Source organism: Erpetoichthys calabaricus, chromosome 2 (assembly GCF_900747795.2).
Source record: "Erpetoichthys calabaricus chromosome 2, fErpCal1.3, whole genome shotgun sequence".
Taxonomy (NCBI): Eukaryota; Metazoa; Chordata; class Cladistia; order Polypteriformes; family Polypteridae; genus Erpetoichthys; species Erpetoichthys calabaricus.
In genome coordinates, this window is record NC_041395.2 from 303,835,214 (window position 1) to 303,857,391 (window position 22,178).

The following is a 22,178-nucleotide window of genomic DNA, read 5'->3' on the forward strand; positions in this document are numbered from 1 at the left end:
TTAGTAATTTTTGTTGTTTAATATTTAACATCATCATTTGCCAATTTGCATTAATATTTTGAAGCAGCTGACATCATTTTGCAGTATTTGTTTTAAGGCCGTCGCCATGTTGTTTTAGGCAACACCAGTCCATTGTCCCCACATAACTGTAAACAGTGATATGTATGCCACCCTCACATTACCGTTATTTAAGATTAACAAAAGAGCTTCTTATAATGGTGATTTGGCCATGGTTTTGGCAGATTGTTTGTCCTGTCTTTTTGGTTTAAAGCCCCCACACTGTTTTCCTTGACTTCTCATTGCCTAGCCCTTTTAATAATAATTTTATTTTCTGGTTTATTTTTATTTAATTGGTTTATTTTCTGCGGTGGGCTGGTGCCCTGCCTGGGGTTTGTTTCCTGCCCTGTGTTGGCTGGGATTGGCTCCAGCAGACCCCCGTGACCCTGTAATTAGGATATAGCGGGTTGGATAATACATGGATGGATAGTTTATTTTTATTTTTTTTTTGGCATATTTAATTACATCATCGTTATATGATGAAAATTATATAGTAACTATGATATACCCTAAATAATCTAATAAGTGACATTTCAAACAAAGTTTCAGCACAAGTTTACTTTTGTGACATGATGAGTGATGATATCTATTTCCTTTTTTTTAATTACAGGATCTTTGGACATGTTAGCCATCGGTCAGAATGGCAGCTTGTAAAAGTAGATTACAGATCAATTTTCAATAGAAGGTGTGTCGAAGAAGACTATCAGACATGGCACCTTCATAACCAGGTACTGGATCTTTAGGAGGTGTTCGCCTTAGCACAACTGAACATTTGTACCACAAACTGTACAATCATTTATATTTGAATTAATTTTCTTAACATACATTCCAATAAGTCTTTATTATTTTTTACATGAATTTAATTATTTTTTATATTTTGTGATCAAAAAAACCCTAATTCTTCTTTGGGCCTCACTATATAGGTTTTGATTACTTGTCTATATGCCTCATCAAACTATTCTCCTTGTCACCTCCAATCTCATCTTCTCTTTTATTCTCTCACCACTGACCTTTCTACCTTTGAATAGTTACAGTAAGCCTTTGCCACAAACTAATCTACCAAGTCCAGACTTAAGTCACCTCTGAACAAGCTCTGCAATCATTTTCAGGTTTTAGGGTGTCCTTACAACTGCTTCAGGGACTCCAGACTCAAACTATCTAGCATTCTCTGGTATCCCTGCACCCCTTAGCCTTCCGTTGCCATTAAAGGGCCTGATCTCCAAAGCAGCTGTATCAGTGGTGGGATGGGATAGCAGGCTGCTTGCTGCTTGTGCTGATCGATACCTTTACAAAACAAAAGATGCTAATGGAGTGGTGTGAAGGAATTTAAGGTGGCCTGGCATTACGCCTTTTTTCGTAGGCTTCAGAGATTCTAGTGATAACAAAAGGAAAAGGAACAGTTCAAACAAATCATCGAAAGATCATAATTACCATGACATTCGTGCCCATGATGAGTGTATGTAAACTTATGACCACAAGTGTACCCTCTTCAGATCCATCCATCCACTGATTTTCTAACCCACTTATCCACTTCAAGGTCATGCAGAGCCTGTGACTATGTTGTCATCATCCATTCCATCACAATGTTTTCTCATGTACCTATTTTAATTATTTATCAATTGATTGTGGCTGAAATGATAAATTATTAACAATTTGCCCTCCATAGTTAAATATTCAATAGTTACAGAAGATTAATTGGTGTCCTAAAAACTGAATTGTTCTCTTCAGGGTGATCCTTGTATCATGGGGATGAAAAGAATTTACAGAAAGCTTAAACCACCAGCCAGGTGCATCATGGGAAGGGAGCATTCTCTGACAATGACATCAGAGCCATGCCTCTGCACTCAGTCTGACTTTGAGTGGTAAGTGATGATCAAATATGTATGCTTCTGACATCTTGTGTGCATGGAATATTCCTTCCAAATGTGATTGATGATGAAATGTTAATAAAACATCCTGCTGTGAAAGGCATGTAATGGAGTGACAGAGACATTGAAGTATATAGTTATAATAGAACAGCCAAGTTAGAAAGTTCTTTTAGAATATAAAGTTGCTTCTGCTTTCTATCTTCACAGTGTTTATCTAAGTGTTGCCCTCATTCCTTTTTGTTTGCATATATTATAAGCATTTTAACTCAAAAACACTGTTTAGGATGCATATGCCAATGTTGTGATATTTTGTTGCAGTTTGTACCAACATTTTTGTCCAAGCCATTTTCATTTATTTACTTATTTGAAATAATATGATCCATCATAAATAAAAATCAAAGTTTCTATTTTGTTAAGTGTTAAATAAAATGTGGATACCAAATACATCACTCAATTTCAGCTTCGTTCAAAGAAAACCATTGAGTTTTTTGTGCAAAGGTATCAATATTTTCAGCCATGTCTGTAGTTAGCTTATTCTCCTTGTTTCTGCATGGGTTTTTCTCCCACATCCTCAAAGACATGCAAGTTGTGTTAATTGGAGACACTGAGCCAGCCCTAGGGTGGATGTTTGTGTGTGCACAGAAGTAGACTGGTCCTCTGCCCAGAGTTGCTTCCTTCCTTGAAACTGTTGCTCAGGGTTTTGGCTTCTGACCCCCATAGCCTAAACTGAATAAAGCGAATCTGACAATGTGTGTATGTATGGAATTGTAGACAATGGCACTTAGCGGTCAATGCATATTTGTATAGGGTTCATACTCCAACACTGAGTGGTTTTGATACTCCGAGCAAGTCACTATGAAGACTTTTCTGCACACTTGTCATTTACTGTATAAGTCACTTTGCATGCAAGGTGGATTTTACAGAATGATTTTTCCTAATGGCAGTATACATTGAATCCACCCATCCTTTTTCATAACTAGCTTAATCTTCCAGATGGTCTTGGTGAGCCAGAGCATCAAATACATTAAATTCTTACAATTCTAAGATGTCAATCTGTAAAATTTAAGTAGTATAGGGGTCCCTTGTACAGCTTCAAATCAGTGAATCATCTTGACTGTTTCTAATTTAGAATGCATTTTATTCTAGATTTCATCTTGTTTTGTGCAGAGTTTTATCCCATTTAGCACATGTAGGCAGCAGAGTGGAATAGCAGGTAATTTGTTATTTCATAGCATTTTGATACCAGCTTCATTCTTAGGGCGGGTATCATTTGTGTGGATTTTGAGCGTTTAACCACTTTTCACTTGGGTCTTTTCTAGATACTCTGGTTTGTATCCAGTCCAGAGGCCCATCATGTGGTGGACTGATCCAATGTAAATGAGTTTTGAGTTGAAGGATCTCGCTGTAACCTGTGAACATGACAATATGCTTGTACTTAAATGATACCAAAAGAAACTTGAGTGCCCATAGGAGAACAAGCAAACTCAACACAGACAGTGTCTGGGGCACCATTCAGACCTGCAGCTGTGAGACAAGGAAAGCACTGTGTGGCCATGCCTGCCAGAATGGATATCTGTTTAACTGTAAAGTGAACATGTTTGCATTCCCATTTACTCAGTTTCAGAGTCATAAAACTAAGACAGCAAATACCCAATATGCTTAATTCAGAGGAACCCTTCAGGTTTTGTAGCCAATTGAAGCAGCACCCCATTATTAGCAGTAACAGTACTAGCAGTATTAGTATTGTCAGGTGTACAGTAAAAATCTTAATTGGATGTCTTTCCAACATGCAATAGTTCTCCACTCTCTGGTGCCATGATAAGCAAGAATGTAGAATAAAGTGTCTTGCTCAGTATTACACAGTTAGATGTTGGGATTAAATCTTGTATTAGAAAAATATCCTCCTCTTGCTTTGAGAACATGTCCCAATAAACTGTGGATTGCCAAAAATGAATCTCAGTATGTTAGGTATTAAGAGACTTGGACTGTAATACAAGTATACTGTAGGCCCAATGTACACTCACCAATGCCATTTGAAACCCAATGATATGGTGTGCTCTTGATTCCCTTTACTTGAAATGAACTGGCTGTTTTTTTTTATTTTTCATTTCCATTTGATCTCTAATTTATTTCATTACGCATTCCAAACAAATCCTCCACTGCACTTCACAGGCAGTTTATTACTCAAAGTGTGCCTGGTATGAATAATTAGCCTCCCTGTATCAGGCATTAATTTACAGTAACTGTGCTGTGCTGCCTAATGCATCTTGTACTAATTATTGTAATTCATTAACATCAGCCCATCTTGTCACTAATTAATTGCATTACCAATGTGAAAAAAGTGGAACCATGTTTCTTCCACTACAAAACTTACTTTCTCTGCTTATGAAATGTTTTTCTTATTTGCTTTTTATTGTATTTTATACTAACCCTGAGGTCAAATGAAAGCAGAATCAAGGGCCTATAATTTGTGTGATTTTATCATGTCTTACTTGAGCCCATCTACTTTATGTATGCTGTTCATTTTACCTGTACATGCCTCTCTATATCCTAAAGAGGTGCATTCTGGGGTAATTGGTAAGTCTAAGCTCTCTTACACAGGGCCAGTTCATAACTCTCAGTCAGTGTAACCTGCACATTGAAACTTATGTGGGTATGAATCTACTGTAGTACACAATAAACAACAAAACTACAGTTTAAAAAGTTCAGGTGGAAGTGAAGGGCGCCAGTACTATAAGCTCTTAGAGATAAAGCCAAATATGTCTATATTTATGGTCTTTACAACTATAACTTTCAAATGAATGCACGGTTGCGCAGTGTTAGCGCTGCTGCCTCGCAGTTAGGAGATCCGGGTTTGCTTCCCGGGTCCACCCTGCGTGGAGTTTGCATGTTCTCCCCATGTCTGTGTGGGTTTCCTCTGGGCGCTCCGGTTTCCTCCCACAGTCCAAAGACATGCAGGTTAGGTGGATTGGTGATTCTAAATTGGCCCTAGTGTGTCCTTGGTGTGTGGGTGTGTTTGTGTGTCCTGCGGTGGGTTGGCACCCTGCCCAGGATTGGTTCACTGCCTTGTGCCCTTTGGTGGCTGGGATTGGCTCCAGCAGACCCCCGTGACCCTATGTTCGGATTCAGCGGGTTGGAAAATGGATGGATGGATGGATGCAATAATAATAACAAATTGCTGAAGAACAAGCTCCTGCATCGACCATTCTTCCAAGATCTTGACAGACCAGTGATCAACAAAGAAGCCTCCATGTCTGACGCAGTTCCAGTGTCATATGAGAAACTGATTTTCATAGTCCAGGACCAGGCATTCAACACCAGATACCACCAGAAGAACATCTTAAAGCAGGGAGTCGACAGCAAGTGCAGGATGTGTAATAAAGCAGAGGTGCATGTAAGTCAAATAGTCACTGGTTGCAGAATGCTTGCACCATCTGAATACACCTAGAGACACAACAAGGTGGCTAGTTACATCCATTGGATCATGAGCAAGTATCTAGGAGATACAAGCACCTGACAAGTACTAAAAGCACATCCTGGACAAAGTAGTCAGTCTCAATGACACAATCACCATCAGGTAATACTTGCCCGTAGTTACAGACCAGACAATACCAGCCAACCATCCTGAGATAGTGATGCACATCAGGAAAGAGAGGACATCCCTGCTTTTGTGAAGACATGAATACCTTAATGTAACAGACAGTGAAGCAAAACAAGTACAGGCACCTGGAAATCAAGATCAGCATGATGTAGAACGCCTGGAGAAGAATGGTGCCAGTAATAGTAGAAGCATTAGGAAACAGAAGGGTTTCATTTGAACTAAAAAAAATAGTGCAGAAGATCACAGCTTATAGGCACTGCACACATCCTCAGAAGGTGCTTGGGTGAATTGCTTTAATATCTTGTTGATGTCTTGATTTGCCTGAGATCACCCAAAACAGGCAAGAAGTTCAACATAATAATAATAATCATCATAATCAGTTCTTCTTTAATGTCCTGAGTTTCATTTTTGTTTCCTATGTGTACTCAATGACTATTACGTTTCTTAAAAAAATCTATTACAAAGTATTTTTTAAAGCAGATGTGTAGCTATTTGAAAATAACAAATAATGAGCTCCTGCAACGTGAAACACATTTTTCATCATAAGTGATGCACATCTGAACCTGTGAGTTAATGGAGCTGTTGAAATGACAGCCTTTAGGCAATAGAGTCATATAATGTGTGAGTCATTCAGATGTGAATTGGGCCAAACATGTGTTAGTTGTGTTAAAAAGGAGGGTCAGGGCGACACTGCAGTGTACTTTGTGTCAGTGAGGCACAGTCATTTTCACTGAAATTTACTTTTTAATCATCTCATTGGTAGTGGAAGGACATGTAATTTACACTACAATATTAGGTGTAATTATATGAGCTTTAACAAATATGTTTTGAACTATATTTTTGAGACTCTTCTTTTTGATTTGAAAGACTTTATTAATCCCGAATGGGAAACTGTATTTTCACATGACCTTTGGAGGCCAGAATGCAGGGTCAGCCAAAATGTAGCATGGCGCTATATACATGAAAGGGTGGTCTAAAGACCTGTTGAGTTTTCCCAAAAAAATTGTAATAGAGGATTAATCTAAATAGTCCACATATCTATTCTATTTCAAACCTACTTCATGCCTTTCATGGTTGTGAGGAGTGTGTTCCCAGCATTCTCAGCAACAACAGGGTCCCAAAAAAAAAAAAAGCAGAAACACAGGGTAAATGTGCACTGCCTATCAAATGACTATATTTGTATTTGGCAGATGCTTCTATCTAAGGTGACCATCCACATTTAAATGACAAGAAAGTTTGTACACACACTTGCACACTCACTTACACTTGATTAGTTGAAAGCAGTCAATCAGTCTAACTTTCACATATCCGTGATTTGAGAGAAACACTAAAGTCCTGAGGAAACTGTGAGGGACGGCTGGGAAACATACCCATCACTGGACATTGTCTCCCCCATATTGCTAGAGGGCAGCCTCCCTGAGTTGCCGCGGCACCCCAGATTTCCACAGGACATCATGGTATGTGGAGTTCTTTGACTCAGGCCTGTTGGGTTCCTTGGGTGCCACCAGCCAGTGCTGTGGGGACTAGCAAGCCCTACTTTCTGAGGCTTCAGCCTTAACTGGACATGCTCCTGGGACAAGCCATTGGAACACCAGAAATACTTTCGGGTATTACGTCAAAAGAGCTGCCTGCCTCTATTCCAGGTGCCAGTGTTGGGAGGAGGAGGACAAAGCTTGACAGGAGGAGCAGAGGAGGCAGAGAAAGACAGAGAGAGAGAGACAAGAAGAAGAAGACAAAGAAAACTTATTGCTGTGTGCTGCTGGATTTGTATTGGTGACTGTGTTGAGGGAACCTCTTACTTGAGGAAGAGTTTCACATCAATAAAATCCTTTTGTTTATTGAGACTTGTGTCTAAGCCTGTGCTGTGTCGAGTGTTTGGGGAGCATGAGTGCCCCATGATGGCCACAAAACCCAATGCAGATTTTGATGAGGATTATTGTTTTAAAAATTGTCATTATTAGTAGGTGTAAAAATAAATGCAATAAACTTATTAGGCATATGGCTTTGTCCAAGTATACTTACAAAATCTATAAATATATAATACATTTGAATAACAAGAAAGTAAAAATTGATAAGCAAGAGGGAAAAAATTTTAAAGTGGAACATAAGGACCCAATTCACAGTCTGACTACACATCCTAATGTGGATACCCAAAATGAATATACGCAGTGCCTAGACTGGGATTTCAACTAGGACTTGGGGCATGTCAGGCAGCAGTACCCCCACCATGTCTCCTCACCCTGCTAAAGTACATTTACAAATTGGATATGTAACAGCAACAATATCAAATTTGCTTTCCAAACAAAGTCAAAATGCAGCTGACCTTGGTCAAGTCTCTACTTACGTTGTCTTTACCATACATAAAGTCACCTTTTCACATATACTTACACTGTCTATTGCTCTTTCTTTTCAAACCGCCATCCTCCTAGATGTACTTTCTATCTTCAGACAAAATAACCTGCATGCCTCTCTATATTAAGTTATTCTTGAGCATTTGCATTTAATGGAATTTTGTTGAGAAATTAGTTTTAGGTCACAGTAATTTTCCATCACCTCCTCTACCTTTTCCAAAGGTCAATTAATTTTTCCTTTTTTTTTCTCCCTTTGTCACAGTGATTATGGTTATGAGCGCCGCAGTGATGGGAAATGTTTGCCGGCCTTCTGGTTCAATCCATCTTCCATTGCTAGAAGCTGCACAGCTGGGAAGAGTTTTCTCAACAGTACTGGGTGAGGACATATCTGACATTTCCATTAACGCCTTAACTAGTCTGGTATTTTGTTTCACAGGTACCCTCTACACATATTAACTATCCTCACAAGATCACATTTTAGCTAGAGATTAAAGTGGTGTTCCTATAGCTGTGAACAACAGTGTGAAAGAAAATGTAGATTTCCTAACTGTAGATTAGTTGGCTGATCTGAAGGCTTTTCCACAAAATAAATCTGCATCACTAAAAATCAGCAGATGATCTTAAAAAAAAGGAAAATAAAGTTAGGCATTTACTAGAGCACAAGGGACAATCAAGAACAGAAACGCATATTGAAAATGTCAATCATACTGTTGTCAAGATCTGCTTCTATTTAAGATTATTTTGGATATTTTTGGGAATTATTATTTTTTTAAATTTATTTCTGTAGTACAAGGGTATTGTACCATGTTAGCTATTATGAATGTAGTGAAAAGTCAAGCAAAATGACACCTTTTATTGGCTAACTAAAAAGATTACAATATGCAAGCTTTCGAGGCAACTCAGGCCCCTTCTTCAGGATTTCAAAAATCATCTCAGGGGACTACAAAAGGAGTTACTTTATGAATTAATATAGTTACTCCTCTGATTCTGATCTTTAATTTTTAATATTGATTTCTTAATTTGATCTTTAATATTTACATACAGTATGTCTCCCACAGCAAGGCTATATCTGAGTTTAATGAGCTAAAATGTGATAACACTTCTTTTCTATTCAATTTGTGACTGAGACCTTTGACACACTATGTACCAAAGTTTAATGAGAGATCACAGTTACCTGATCTTTGGTTTTCACACTTCATATTTCTTAGCAACACTTGTATTTCTTATCTTTCCAGAAAGGCACATTTGTCTTTCTTGAATGTAACTTGAAAATTTTCACATCCTAACCACTACAAACTGTAATATTACAAATTTTATACTTGTTTTACTTACAAGATTAAGACGAGCATTGTCTTCTAACATGCCACACACTGAGGTACACCAAACACAAAAGGGTAATGTAATGAAGAAAAGCTTATGCAAAATTAACTTAGAAACATAGAGCAGTTAAAATGCAAAAATATTACCTAACACTAACCAGTTCATTTATCTAGCGATGTTTAACAATTCATATAGAACAGGGCTAAGAAATGAATGTAGGAACCATGAAATAATACCACTTTTAATAACAACAGCCATATTGTCAACTATAATGTTACTAAAATCAACTGCACTAATGAAGGTTGTACAATTTACCACACTTAGAATAGAAAATTGGGCTATTGCAGAGTAATAATATTGATTTTAACAACATCCGTCGAAGTCATCCTAAAAATCTGGCACAAAAGAAATAGTAAAATCCCTAATGAGTCTACAGCTAATTCACTAGAATATGCCACCTATTCAATATTACTTAGCATATCTTATATATAATACGCTACCGTGGCTGTCTGTCTGTCTGTCCAGGATTTTAAATGCCCTGTAGCTCGCAAACCATTTCACCTATTGACCTGAAATTTGGTTCACATATACTATGTGACATCTACTATCCGCCTTTGGGGTGACGATTGACCTCCAAGGTTATTCCTCTTATTACTTTATTGTAGAATCAACTCTCAGCAGCAGCCAGCAGGGCGGCCGTGCGGCGCATGCATATGGGTGATATTCTCATCCCTACCACCTTCGCCATCACTTCCCCAACCTCTTCATATCTTAAATCATTTTTGAGGCTGATTGAAGACAAGTGCCAGCTTAAGTAAAAAATTAAGAAAAACGTACCAAGTAATTGCAACACAAACACTGACTTAATCAGTTTTGATGCAAAAAGATGCCGATGGAAGAAGAGAAGAAGCGGGCCGCTAGGGTGGAGAAAAGAAGAACTGCTCAGGAAGCAGCAAGCACATCAACCTCTGAGCAAACGAATGCTAAACGTACAGAGAAAGAGAATGAAAACTATAAGTCAAGTGTATTCACTGCACATTATCGTGCAGGCCGCCACTACTGGTATTTTATATATATATATATATGGTATTTTATATATATATATTATATATATATATATATATATATATATATATATATATATACACCATGATAACGTGGAGTGAATACACTTGACTTGAGCATTTCTAGTTTTCATCCTCTTTCTCTGTACGTTTAGCATTCATTTGCTCAGAGGTTAACGCGCTTGTTGCTTCCTGAGCAGCTCTTCTTTTCTCCACCCTAGTGGCCAACTGCTTCTCTTCTTTCACCGACATTTTTTCGTGTTAAAACTGATTGTGTTTGTGTTGCAGTTACTTGGTACGTTTTTCTTCATTTTTCACTTAAGCTGGCACTTAAGTCTTCAATCTGCTTCAAGAATGATTTAAGATTTAAAGAGGTAGGGGAAGTGACGGCGAAGGTGGTAGGGATGAGAACAGCGCTCTTACTGCAGAGAGTTGATTCTACAAAAAAAAAAAATAAAAATAAAAAGAGGAATAACCTTGGAGGTCAATTATCACCCCGAAAGTAGACAGTAGAGGTCAAGTAGTATATGTGTACCAAATTTCAGGTCTATAGGTCAAATGGTCTGCGAGCTACAGGTGATTTAAAATCCTGGACAGACAAATGGACAGCCACAGTAGAGTATTATATAAGAAGATATATATATATATATATATTTATATATATATATAAACACAACATAACACAATATTTGGTCTTGTTCTGCTACTATGGCAATGAGTTTCTCAAACTATTAAGTCTGTGCACTTAGTATCCAGCTACGATTTTGTTTATGAGTCCTTGCAGTGTGAGGAATGGTTTACAATGAATACCAGGTACCATCTCTAGGTATTGTGTTTATGTAAAAGTAACCATATTCTAACCATACATTACTGATATACAAAATGTTTTCTATAAACTATAAATATTATATATATATATATATATATATATATATATATATATATATATACATACACAGTAATCCCTCCTCGATCGCGGGGGTTGCGTTCTAGAACCCCCCGCGAAAGGTGAAAATCAGCGAAGTAGAAACCAAATGTTTATATGGTTATTTTTATATTGTCATGCTTGGGTCACAGATTTGCACAGAAACACAGGAGGTTGTAGAGAGACAGGAACTTTATTCAAACACTGCAAACAAACATTTGTCTCTTTTTCAAAAGTTTAAACTGTGCTCCATGACAAGACAGAGATGACAGTTCCGTCTCACAATTAAAAGAATGCAAACATATCTTCCTCTTCAAAGGAGAACGCGTCAGGAGCAGAGAATGTCAGAGAGAGAGAAAAGCAAACAAATCAATAGGGCTGTTTGGCTTTTAAGTATGTGAAGCACCGCCGCACAAAGCAGTTGCAAGAAAGGCAGCAACTCACACCCCCTCCGTCAGGAGCAGAGAATGTCAGAGAGAGAGAGAGAGACAGATAAAAACAAACAATCAAAAATCAATACATGCCCTTCGAGCTTTTAAGTATGCGAAGCACCGTGCAGCATGTCGCTTCACAAAGCAGCTGCACAGAAGGGAGCAACGTGAAGGTAATCTTTCAGCATTTTTAGACGAGCGTCCGTATCGTCTAGGTGTGCGAACAGCCCCCCTGCTCACACCCCCTCCGTCAGGAGCAGAGAATATCAGAGCAAGAGAGAGAGAGAGAAAAGTAAAAATCAATACATGCTGTTTGATCTTTTAAGTATGCGAAGCACCGTGCAGGAAGCATATCGCTTGATAAAGCAGCCATATGTAAGCCCAGCAAAGAAGAGAGCAATGTGAAGGTAATCTTTCAGCGTTTTTTTGAGGAGCAGCCGTATCCTCTAGGGGTGTGAAGAGCCACCGTGCTCACAATATATTTGAGGAGTTTTATTTAATAGGTAATACGCGCTCTGGTTGGGTAGCTTCTCAGCCATCTGCCAATAGCGTCCCTTGTATGAAATCAACTGGGCAAACCAACTGAGGAAGCATGTACCAGAAATTAAAAGACCCATTGTCCGCAGAAATCCGCGAACCAGCAAAAAATCCGCAATATATATTTAAATATGCTTACATATAAAATCCGCGATAGAGTGAAGCTGCGAAAGTCGAAGCGCAATATAGCGAGGGATTACTGTATATATATATATATATATATATATATATATATATATATATATATATTTTGTATATATACTGCATGGCATTAGCCAGTGCTGACTATTTTTACTGGCTGTCATTATTTTACCGTGACACACTTATACTCATGGGATCTTTTGTTTTCAAAAATTTATTTTGTAACTTCCAGCAGAAATTCTGGCTAATTATACAGTATAGAGTATAGGGTTTTGACACACAGACATTCCACATTACAAGGATTTTTTTCTAGTTATTGAACCTTAACATAGTTTAAAATTTATTTACATTTTACCATAATGCCATTTTGCCTTATTTCTTGAGTGCCGCCATTTTGTGGATTCTGTTGCCATGATGTGTCCTCTGGTTGCGAATATGTGTGTTTGCAGAGGTCATGACACTGACCTCATTAGGTCAAGGTTTAAAGGTTTGGGATTAGCCTTGAATCACTGTGTGAAAGACTGTTGTTTTTGAATGTTGACAGTTAATGAATCCTTGCTATTACCTTTTTAACTTTTGTTTTTTTTCGGCATTTTCTTGAATTTATTAAAAGCAAATAACATTCCATACAAGCAAGTCAAATTTTACAGAACTAAGTTCAAGTCAAATCAACCCCTACCCAGGAGAAAAAATAAATAAATTAATTAAACAAATTGAATTTTTGATCCCACTCCAGTTTTAATGAAAGATTTTTTTGTTAATCTTCCTGTTTTCCAATCTTTTGCTCTCATCTGTGACTTCTCACTTTTTTAATTACCAGTTTATTTGAAAGATAATATTGACTTTGGTTTCTGATTTCAGCTTCCTTTTTTGATTTTGCATTTCTCCTGGTCCTTACATAAAAGATTTAACTGTCTCCTGGTGGGGTCATACACACACCTACTCTACCCCAACTCCTATCAGGTCAATTTAAATTCACCAATTAATCTAACATTTGTGTGTTGTGGATTTGGGGAAATTTGGAAGAGCAGGAGAAAATCCAAGCAGACATGCTGAGAATCTACAAACTCCATACCAGTAGTGACAAATTATAAATCAAACCCAACTTTCCAAAGCTGTAAGGCCAAAGTTCTAATTACTGCACCAGCATGCCACTCATGAATATTAATAGATGTGTTTAATGAATGTGATGCAGTACACGATTTATGTTACACAACTGTGAGGTAAATAGTGCAATTCATTATCTCTTAAGCAGTACTTAAATGTATAAGTGCATTTGTACAGGTTAAACAAGTATTGTAACTCTGAATTTGCTTAGAAAGAAAAACACATCTAAAAATGTAAGAAGTTTTAAGGTCTAAATAATGTATAAGCCAGTTTCCTGTGATTCTCTGCCATTTGTTCATCCCTGATAGGCAGTGTGAGGTGATGTCTATAGAACAGTGGTAGCATTTCATTTTGAACACCATGCTTCAGTGTTTTAATGTCAATCTTCTATATCTGTTCGGACATTACAGTAATTGCAATATGCAAATTTGGAATAACCAGATTTTATCTTAATCATTTGAAAAATGAGTATTGTAAAGTATTGCCAAGCTGGCAATGGGATGACAGACTAAAAACAGTTCGTGATTTAGGATCATACGGAATCCGCAATAAAACAAATTGTCTTTTGTATGGCAAAGACCTTTGAAGTGTGAAATGATTTATTTCCGCAAAAGGCAGCTAGCTCTTCATGCATACCTTCAGATGTATTTGAAAAAAAAAAGTGGTACAGTGTAGGAAACCAAACAGACAACAGACATCCAGAATGTCTGACTATTAATCTAGAAAGTGGAAAGTTGTCCTGAAGAATCCGCCTGTAAAGGCCGCCGATGGCTCTGGGGCCACTAGTAGGAGTGCTGGTTTAGTCTTGCTCTATTCAGAGAATGTCAACTCTTGACTTGAGAAGTGTCCTCACAGGTGGTGCAGTGGTAGTGCTGCTGCTTTGCAGTAAGGAGACTGTGGAAGATTGTGGGTTCGCTTCCTGGCTCCTCCCTGTGTGGATAGCGCTTTGAGTACTGAGAAAAGTGCTATATAAATGTAATGAATTATTATTATTATTATTAAGTGTTTCTAAAACTTGGACCGAAGTAAACCTGGAAAGGTGTTTGGAGCCACATCACCACAGTGGTCTCCTTGAGTCTATTGTCAGGAGGAGAATTTGGGTGATATCTGTCTGGCAGGAATAAAATAACAGAGTTTTGAAAAAGAGAGATAGAGGAAATATGAAGGAAGTGTTTTTTTTTTGTTTTTTTTTGTACTTGGGAGATTTTAAAGTTACAATACTCCAAAAAAGACAAGACAAATACCTGTGCAGGAATACTCAGAAAGGCACCAGAGCTTTCATTTCCAGTCTGCCTCCCCTCATACTTCGATTCTTCCCTATTCATTATTTCAATGTGTATTTTATAATTTATAATAAGCACATCAATTTTAATACGATATAGTGTCCACGTCTTTATTCTTAGTAAGGAAAGAACTGCATCAGGATGTTCTCCTACTTAGGTTTTTGGTGGATTGTTTATATCATTAATTACTTTTTTTTTAGTCAAAAAATGGTTTGCTTTCCTTTATCAGTCAATGAAAGCACTAATGTACTTCTCAATTATTTGGACTAATACTGATGTGTTGCCTCTCATCCTCTATAGATATAATGTTTGAATCTATAGCAGCTTTATGATTGGTTTGATAGAATACTTACAGTAAAATTGATTGTATATTTTCTAGATATACATTTTAATGCATTTTTTTTGTATTGCACATAGTTTAAGGCTGAATGATAAACTGAACAGAGAAGGACTATAAGTATTGGCATTGGCATAAATAAGTAAAGCATTTCAGTACCTTGTGCAGCATGTTTAGGGAATTAGAAAGTACATTGTGTTAATTATTAGACATCTACAGATTGCATGCGACTGGTATCTTGCATTGATTTTTGTGTAACCAGTGCATACATTTGGCTGGCAGGTACCGGAAGGTGGTTTCTAATAATTGCACAGCTGGAGTAAAGGAAATATTCACAGCCAAAAAAGAGCAGTGCCCCAGCAGACCGCCTAGGGGTCTCCACCTTGTCACAAGTGACAGTAAGTTGACGGCTACCCAGGGAACGAACGTCACTTTTCTCATCTTCCTTGAAGAGGTAAGTAGCTGAAACAATAAGCACTGAAGCAGAAATGTTGTATCTCACAGTCTGACAGAAAAGAACAGCGCTGAACATTAAGGTGCACTTGTAAAATCATTGTGTCCTCTTTGGGTTACTAGATAGCTCACTAAGAAAAATCCAACTCGAAACCTGCTGCTTATGGTCTTCTTTTATATACTTCCATCTTCCATGTTTAATTGTTGAGTCTTTATTAAGCTGCTGCAGATATGTCTTAAAATCTAGAAGTTATAATATTAAAATCTTTACTCTGCCATTTGTCTCCAGAATCTTCCCCTACTTTAAATTATCAAACTTTATTTCAAATGTAGCTGTATGCAAGTGTTTTATGCTTCCTGGTCAAATTGTATGTCTTATTAAATCTCAAAGTGAAAGAAGTTACTACAACGTCTACAAGATAGAAACTTAAACATTACATATTTTTCCACATTTAAACCAAAATAACTATTTGCAACATCAAATGTATAAATGTGGTTAGTGCAAAGTTTGAAAACCTTATCAGTTAGTACTCAGTCACAGATCCACGGCATAAACCACAGCTCTTGTACACATCTTAGAGTCTTTCCATTCTTGTATTCCTTACAGAAAGGCCAAAAATATTGCAGGGATCCTCGAGAGAAATCATACGGAAGACAACGTTGTGAATTTTCTCTTTTTCTATTGCAGTTTCCTTACTGTTAACCCAACATGTTAAGTGTCCAGGCATGCTGTGAATACAACAAACAAGCAACGCCTATGGCCAAATACTCTGATCTAACTGGCACTTGTAAAGGATTGATCTACAGCAACAGTAAATAGTTGAGGTTCCCAAAATGAAATACTTATTTAATTACCCATTTTTGAAGATGGAAAATAATGAAAAATAAATGGTATTGTATTCCCTGGCATCATGAATCCAGTGCACTCTTATGGCAAAAATGGTGTGATGCTTGTGAAAGACCAATAGAACAGGACTGTTCCTAGCCTGCCCATGGAAAGGCCTCACCTAAGGTAGCCTGACACCAATTCTGTACTGGTTGGCCTCTGCCTACATGGGCCTGAAAGAATTTTAGGCTTCAAAATTTCAAGATATCTGTAACGTTACAAAAATGTACTAAAGTGCATATATATGGCTCTTCTAGGCTAAGGAGCCATAAAAACCATAGCTAGGAAGGACAAGACCAAAGCAAAATCTTTATATAAAAGTACAAAAAGCAGCACAAATAGACATAAAGTGAAAAACGAGATGAAAAGGATTTTCCTAAAAAGTAATCAAGAGCAAACAAGTTCCAAAATGTAATCTAATAATCAAAACCATGAAGAGATGTGAATAAATCCAAGAACCCAAAAAATATCAAATACTAACAATTGCACTGTAATAACTTCAATGAACAACTAAAGTCATTCCAGCTTCAAAAATAAAGTCTGTGGGTGGTCCTCTAGGCGTGACATCAGAGTGACCGCACCTCTCAGGGGGTTCCCTACATAAAACACAAGGAACAAAGGAGAACACATAATAAATACTTAGTAAATAAATAAACATAATAATAGTAACATGAATACATAAATGTAATAAACATCAGAAAAATATTACTTTAAAATAAACAAAGAAGACACTGAAAAGGAAAATAAACATAAGCCAGGGAACACACCCTTGCTGAAACATGACAGGTGTCACTGGTGATATTTTTAGGGCGATGAGTCCTGGGGACAAAAAGGGGCCCTTGGCTAGCCAGAGAGGAGCTCTTCTTAGTTTTTGGGAAAACAGACAAATCAGTAAGTGCTAGTGTAACCCATTAACCCTTCCCCAGTGTCACCTTTAAATTGGTCCTGGTACCATCCATGACATTCTCCTGCATGTGGCACTACTACCTGATCAGCGATCTTTCTGGTCTCCATATAACTTTCTTGTTCTCCTTGACTGCTTTCACTTTTTGCTCCGGCTACTAACACTTTTGACATATCGCCTTCCCACATGGTTATGCCAACCAAAAGTTCCAGTCTGAGATTTGAGAGATATGCGAGGTGGCTATTGATTTGCTACTTGACTGAGGATAAGCTCTAATTATTTTAATGAAAAAACATGGAACTAGAAAAACAAGCAAATTCAATCAGAAAGCAGACTGGGATGTGATCCAAGGACTCTGATTAGTATAGCTGCCTTACAAGTCCAATGAGCCACAATGTCAGCCCACTATACATAATATTTTTTTATAAAAACCACAACTTGCATGTTTTTAAAACTGAGTCACTTTAGTGGAAGTGACTTGCTAGGGTTCTCATTGAATTGCTATCGACCTGTAAACTTGCATTGTCAAGTTGAAATGATCTGTGGAAACATAATTCTAATGAACTGAGCTGACAATTTAAAACTAAAAGTCTGTTGTTCAAATATGAAATTATTAGTTTGAAATTACTAACAAATATTGACTGTCTTTTGCTGATCATCATTTTGTTATTGTTGATAATCATCATTGATTAATAAGTTGATTTTTAATAGCAATTCATTAGCTGTTATCATACTATCTTTTGACATCAGTCCTTTATGTTATTGTGATTTTAAGTGTCTGGCTAATTTTTTAGCTAATTTCAAGAGATCGGTGTATCAGAAGAGAAGAACAAACCATAGCCACACATACAATAATTTTTCATGGCTGAATTTCAAGATTGTTGTTTTGTAACTTTTCTAAAATTATTAGAAATAGGGACTTTTCCTTAATTATAAGAGAACATGACCACTTTGTTCCTGCCCTTAACTCTTTAAGCCATGTCTGTAAATATATTGTTTTACAATATACAGTATGGAAAAAAGCAGGATCAAATGAAGGCCAACATCATCAAATCACAAGACTGTTTTAGATTGACCGTAAATGGGTTTTTGGTAAGTCTTTTTAGTAAGCTGTTCACTAGAACTTTGTTTTCCACCATGGATGTAAACAATTTACCTATAAATATGAGAAATTGATTGTCTTTCATTAAAGAAGAGCTCCTGGATGTGTGAGTAAAGTATAAGGCTAATCAAAGAGCATAAGTTGATTTCCTTAAGACTTCATCTTTAAACCACTGTATATACTTGCATATAAGTCGGGTCTTGAAACCCGAAAAACTGATCGTAAAATCAGCCCCCGACTTATACGCCCGTTCAAAAATGCGACACTTAAATTTTTTTTTTTTTACATCTTCTTGCCTCCTCCAATCTCGCATTAGATTCTCAGACACATCGAATTTTGTGGCAGCAGAGCAGTTACCAATTTCTTTCACCACGTCAACGACTTTTAATTTAAAACCAGCTTCATATTTTCTTCTGATCAAACACTCCATCGCAGATAAGCGATGTTCTTACGATAAAGGTGTATGAGGGTGTGAGATACAAAAAAACACAAAACAGTGCAAACGTCGCTTCGGAATAGTTTGGGTATTACCGTGTGGTCACGCAGGCACAATACATAGAAAAAAAAGGCAGTGTGCTCCACGGTTACTCTCATGTGGGCATTAACATATTATAATCTCTTGGACCAATAGCGTTTTCTGCATTCAACCTATATGACCGACATTATAAAATACCCAAAATTATACGGTAAAATCAAGGCCCAACTTATTTGCAGGAGAACTTATCCGCAAGTATATACGGTATTATGCTTCCCAAAATTTGTATTTTAGGTTGTTTCACTCTTCTCTCCTTGGCAGCTATACTCTTTCTGCCTCATGCTTCTTTTTGTCTTCCAATGTCAGAGTTCATTATGATTTAAGTTTTATCAATATAACCCCAACTCTTTCAAAAAATCATCACACACAACCATTCCCATTATTGTATAAGTTAACTTCTTTCTGATCATTTTTTCAGTGTACCTCAAGTCTGTAAATAAGATATGTTAATAATTCCTGCACCCACCTATAGTATACTGTATTTTGCCTTGTTAATGCACAATTAACGCTGCTCTCAGAAATGCACGTTAATCACAGGACATTTACGATAATCGAAATGAGTTCTGAACAGGGACTGAAGATTTGATTTGAAACATCGATTGGCTTGTCTCTTATGTTACACAGTGAAATCTGATTTACCCATAAGACTGCACCTAGAATAACAACACAACACAAATGCTTCTGCCAATATTAGGTTGTGTTTTTTGTGAGGCTAATCAAATTTGAATGCAATGTTTGATTTCATTCACTTGTTACCACACTGTGAGAAAACATCTTCTCTAAGCTACTTACATTTCAACGTAAGATCCTTTCATAAACAGGTTTCCCCCTTACAAATCTGTCCTTCCTGGATTTGCTCTTTATTCACCTACCTTCTCTCCAAAATATTAATATCATATTACTAGAATATTGCTAGCTAAGAAATCAAAAGCCTCACATCAGAGTAGCAACTGTCCACAGTGTCTATGAAGCACTTTGAAGGATTAGTAATCTCTAACATCAACAACACTTTTTGAACTTCCTATACCAGCTCTAGTTTGCTTATCAGATTGGAAGTGACTAAATAACTCCACATTATCTGTGAATACAATCACTGCTGAGGCATCTAATGTGTATTGGGATGTTTTTTATTCATAATAGCTGTGCCTTTAATGTAATTGTTCCATCGAAGCTCTTCCTGAAGCATATACAGTGCCTTTAAAAAGTATTCATTCCCATGGAAGGTTTCACATTTTATTGTTATACAAAATTGATTCGCAGTATATTTAAACTGACTTCTTTGACATTAATAAACAGAAAAAGACTCTTTAATGTAAACCCGAAAACAGATCTTTGCAAAGTGATCTAAATAAATTACAAAAATAAAACACAAAATAATTGATCTTATTATTATTCACCCTTTTTAAATTAAGGTATCTTTGGCTCCCATGACAGCCTTGGGTCAGTGGGCTCAGGTCTCTATCAGATTTGCACTTCTAGACACCCCATGTTTCAATATTCTTCTTTTCAAAACTGCTGAAGTGCTATCAGGTTGCATAGGGACTGTGAGTGAACAGCCACAAATTCTCAATTGGACTGAGATCTAGACTCTTACTCTATGACCAATGTTGCGCATGATCTAGTTCAAAAGAGCGTGTTCATTGAACAAGCTCATTTTTCTAAGAACAGTGAACTTAACATAATGTATTTGCAAGTGAAGAACGTGAACGTGAGCTAGTTCAGTTTTATATGACATTCTGGATCTGGTTTAGGTCCAGATTAAACATTTTGCCTTAATTGAGCTGAATTTGATATTCGGATAAGCACAAATAGTTGATTTTTACAAATATTTATTTCATACAAATTTTTGACATTTATTTGTATTTGGAAAAAATAACGTAAAATCAAAAAGGCACTGTCTGCGTCTGCCTGCTTGTGCTTAAGCTGCACTCCTGGTGACATAAGCTTGCAGTGCAGCTCCGCTTTTGCTTTTAGGAGAGCATTGTACTTCACAAGACCACTTTATATTTTTCCCAGTTGAACGTGCAATATGTGATGCGAATTTTGACTGGCAGCGCAATTGGTTAGTTCACCTACATGCTGGTTCTACAGTCACCATTTGTGTCACACGGTTGGAAACAGAGCAGTAATTTATATGTATACTTGCACCTCTTTTGTTTCTTTTTTGACTGGGAGGATATTAGCATATATGGTTATACGTTTTTGTTGCTGGGTATAACTCAATAAAGTATATTTAAATAAAAAAGTCTTCATAATTATTGTATTTTATTCAAGAACACTGCAATAGCCTAATATAAAGCATGCAAAATTGAAAAAAGTAAACTCATGGGTCATTTATTCTCACTTCTTAAAAAATACAAAATGAACTGAACATGAACTACTTCAAAATTGAAATGGTGAACTATGAACATGAATTTATTAATTTTAATCTGTATGAACTGTACTTTGCTCTTGCGAGGTGTGAACTTGCACAACACTATGACATTAACATTGCTATTCTGAACCATTCCTGTGCAGCTTTGTCTTTATACTTGCCTGCCCTTAAGGAGTATTTAAATGGTTTGCCAGAGCCTGTTAGAGCCTTTCAAATGTCACTGTCAATGGGCTCAACAAACTCCCCAAATTCCAACTATGGAGAAATCAATGAGAGGCTTGTGAGTGCAATAGGGTGATTGTTTCCATACTAAAAGCTTTTTTTAGAGATCTAATACAGTGCATACAAATGAGGCCAACAACAACATTTATTTATTTAGCATGTTTTCATACAAATAATGTCGCTCAAAGTGCTTTACAAGATGAAGAAAGAAAAAAGAAAAATAAGATTAGGCAATACTAATTAACAAAGAATAAAGTAAAGGCTGATGGCCAGGAGGACAGAAAAAAAAAAAACTACAAAAAAAAAACAAAAAACAGAGAACTGGAGAAAAAAAACCCAACAAAATCTGCAGGGGTTCCAAGGACACAAGAGCACCCAGTCCCCATTGGGCATTCTAGCCAACATAAATTATCTCAATCAGTCCTCATGATTTTCAGGCTAAACATGGAAGAAATTAGGTGATGATGGTCATGTGGACATCTGGCCTTCAATCCATTAATGTAGGGATTGCACGGTGCCTTGTGACTTGTGACATGGTGCGTGATGGCTCAGTTGGTGCAGCATAGCATAGCACATAAGCTCTGGCTCCTCCACCATCATTGCAGCAGTATCCTGTAATCACCTCTCATTCTCTTTATCTAAGCATTCAGTCTTTATGCATGCAAAACTGAAAACATCCA

The 22,178-nt window shown here is 37.0% G+C and overlaps 1 protein-coding gene across 1 annotated transcript in view; it reads left to right on the top strand.

Annotated features, from left to right (window-relative positions):
• The window catches only part of LOC114645620 (VPS10 domain-containing receptor SorCS1), a 1,182,623-nt gene that overhangs the window by 1,085,922 nt on the left and 74,523 nt on the right, over positions 1-22,178 (top strand). The window contains 4 exon segments of the mRNA XM_051922161.1: positions 668-785; positions 1,786-1,919; positions 8,140-8,253; positions 15,305-15,476. Of these exon segments, the coding sequence (XP_051778121.1) occupies positions 668-785; positions 1,786-1,919; positions 8,140-8,253; positions 15,305-15,476 (538 nt within the window).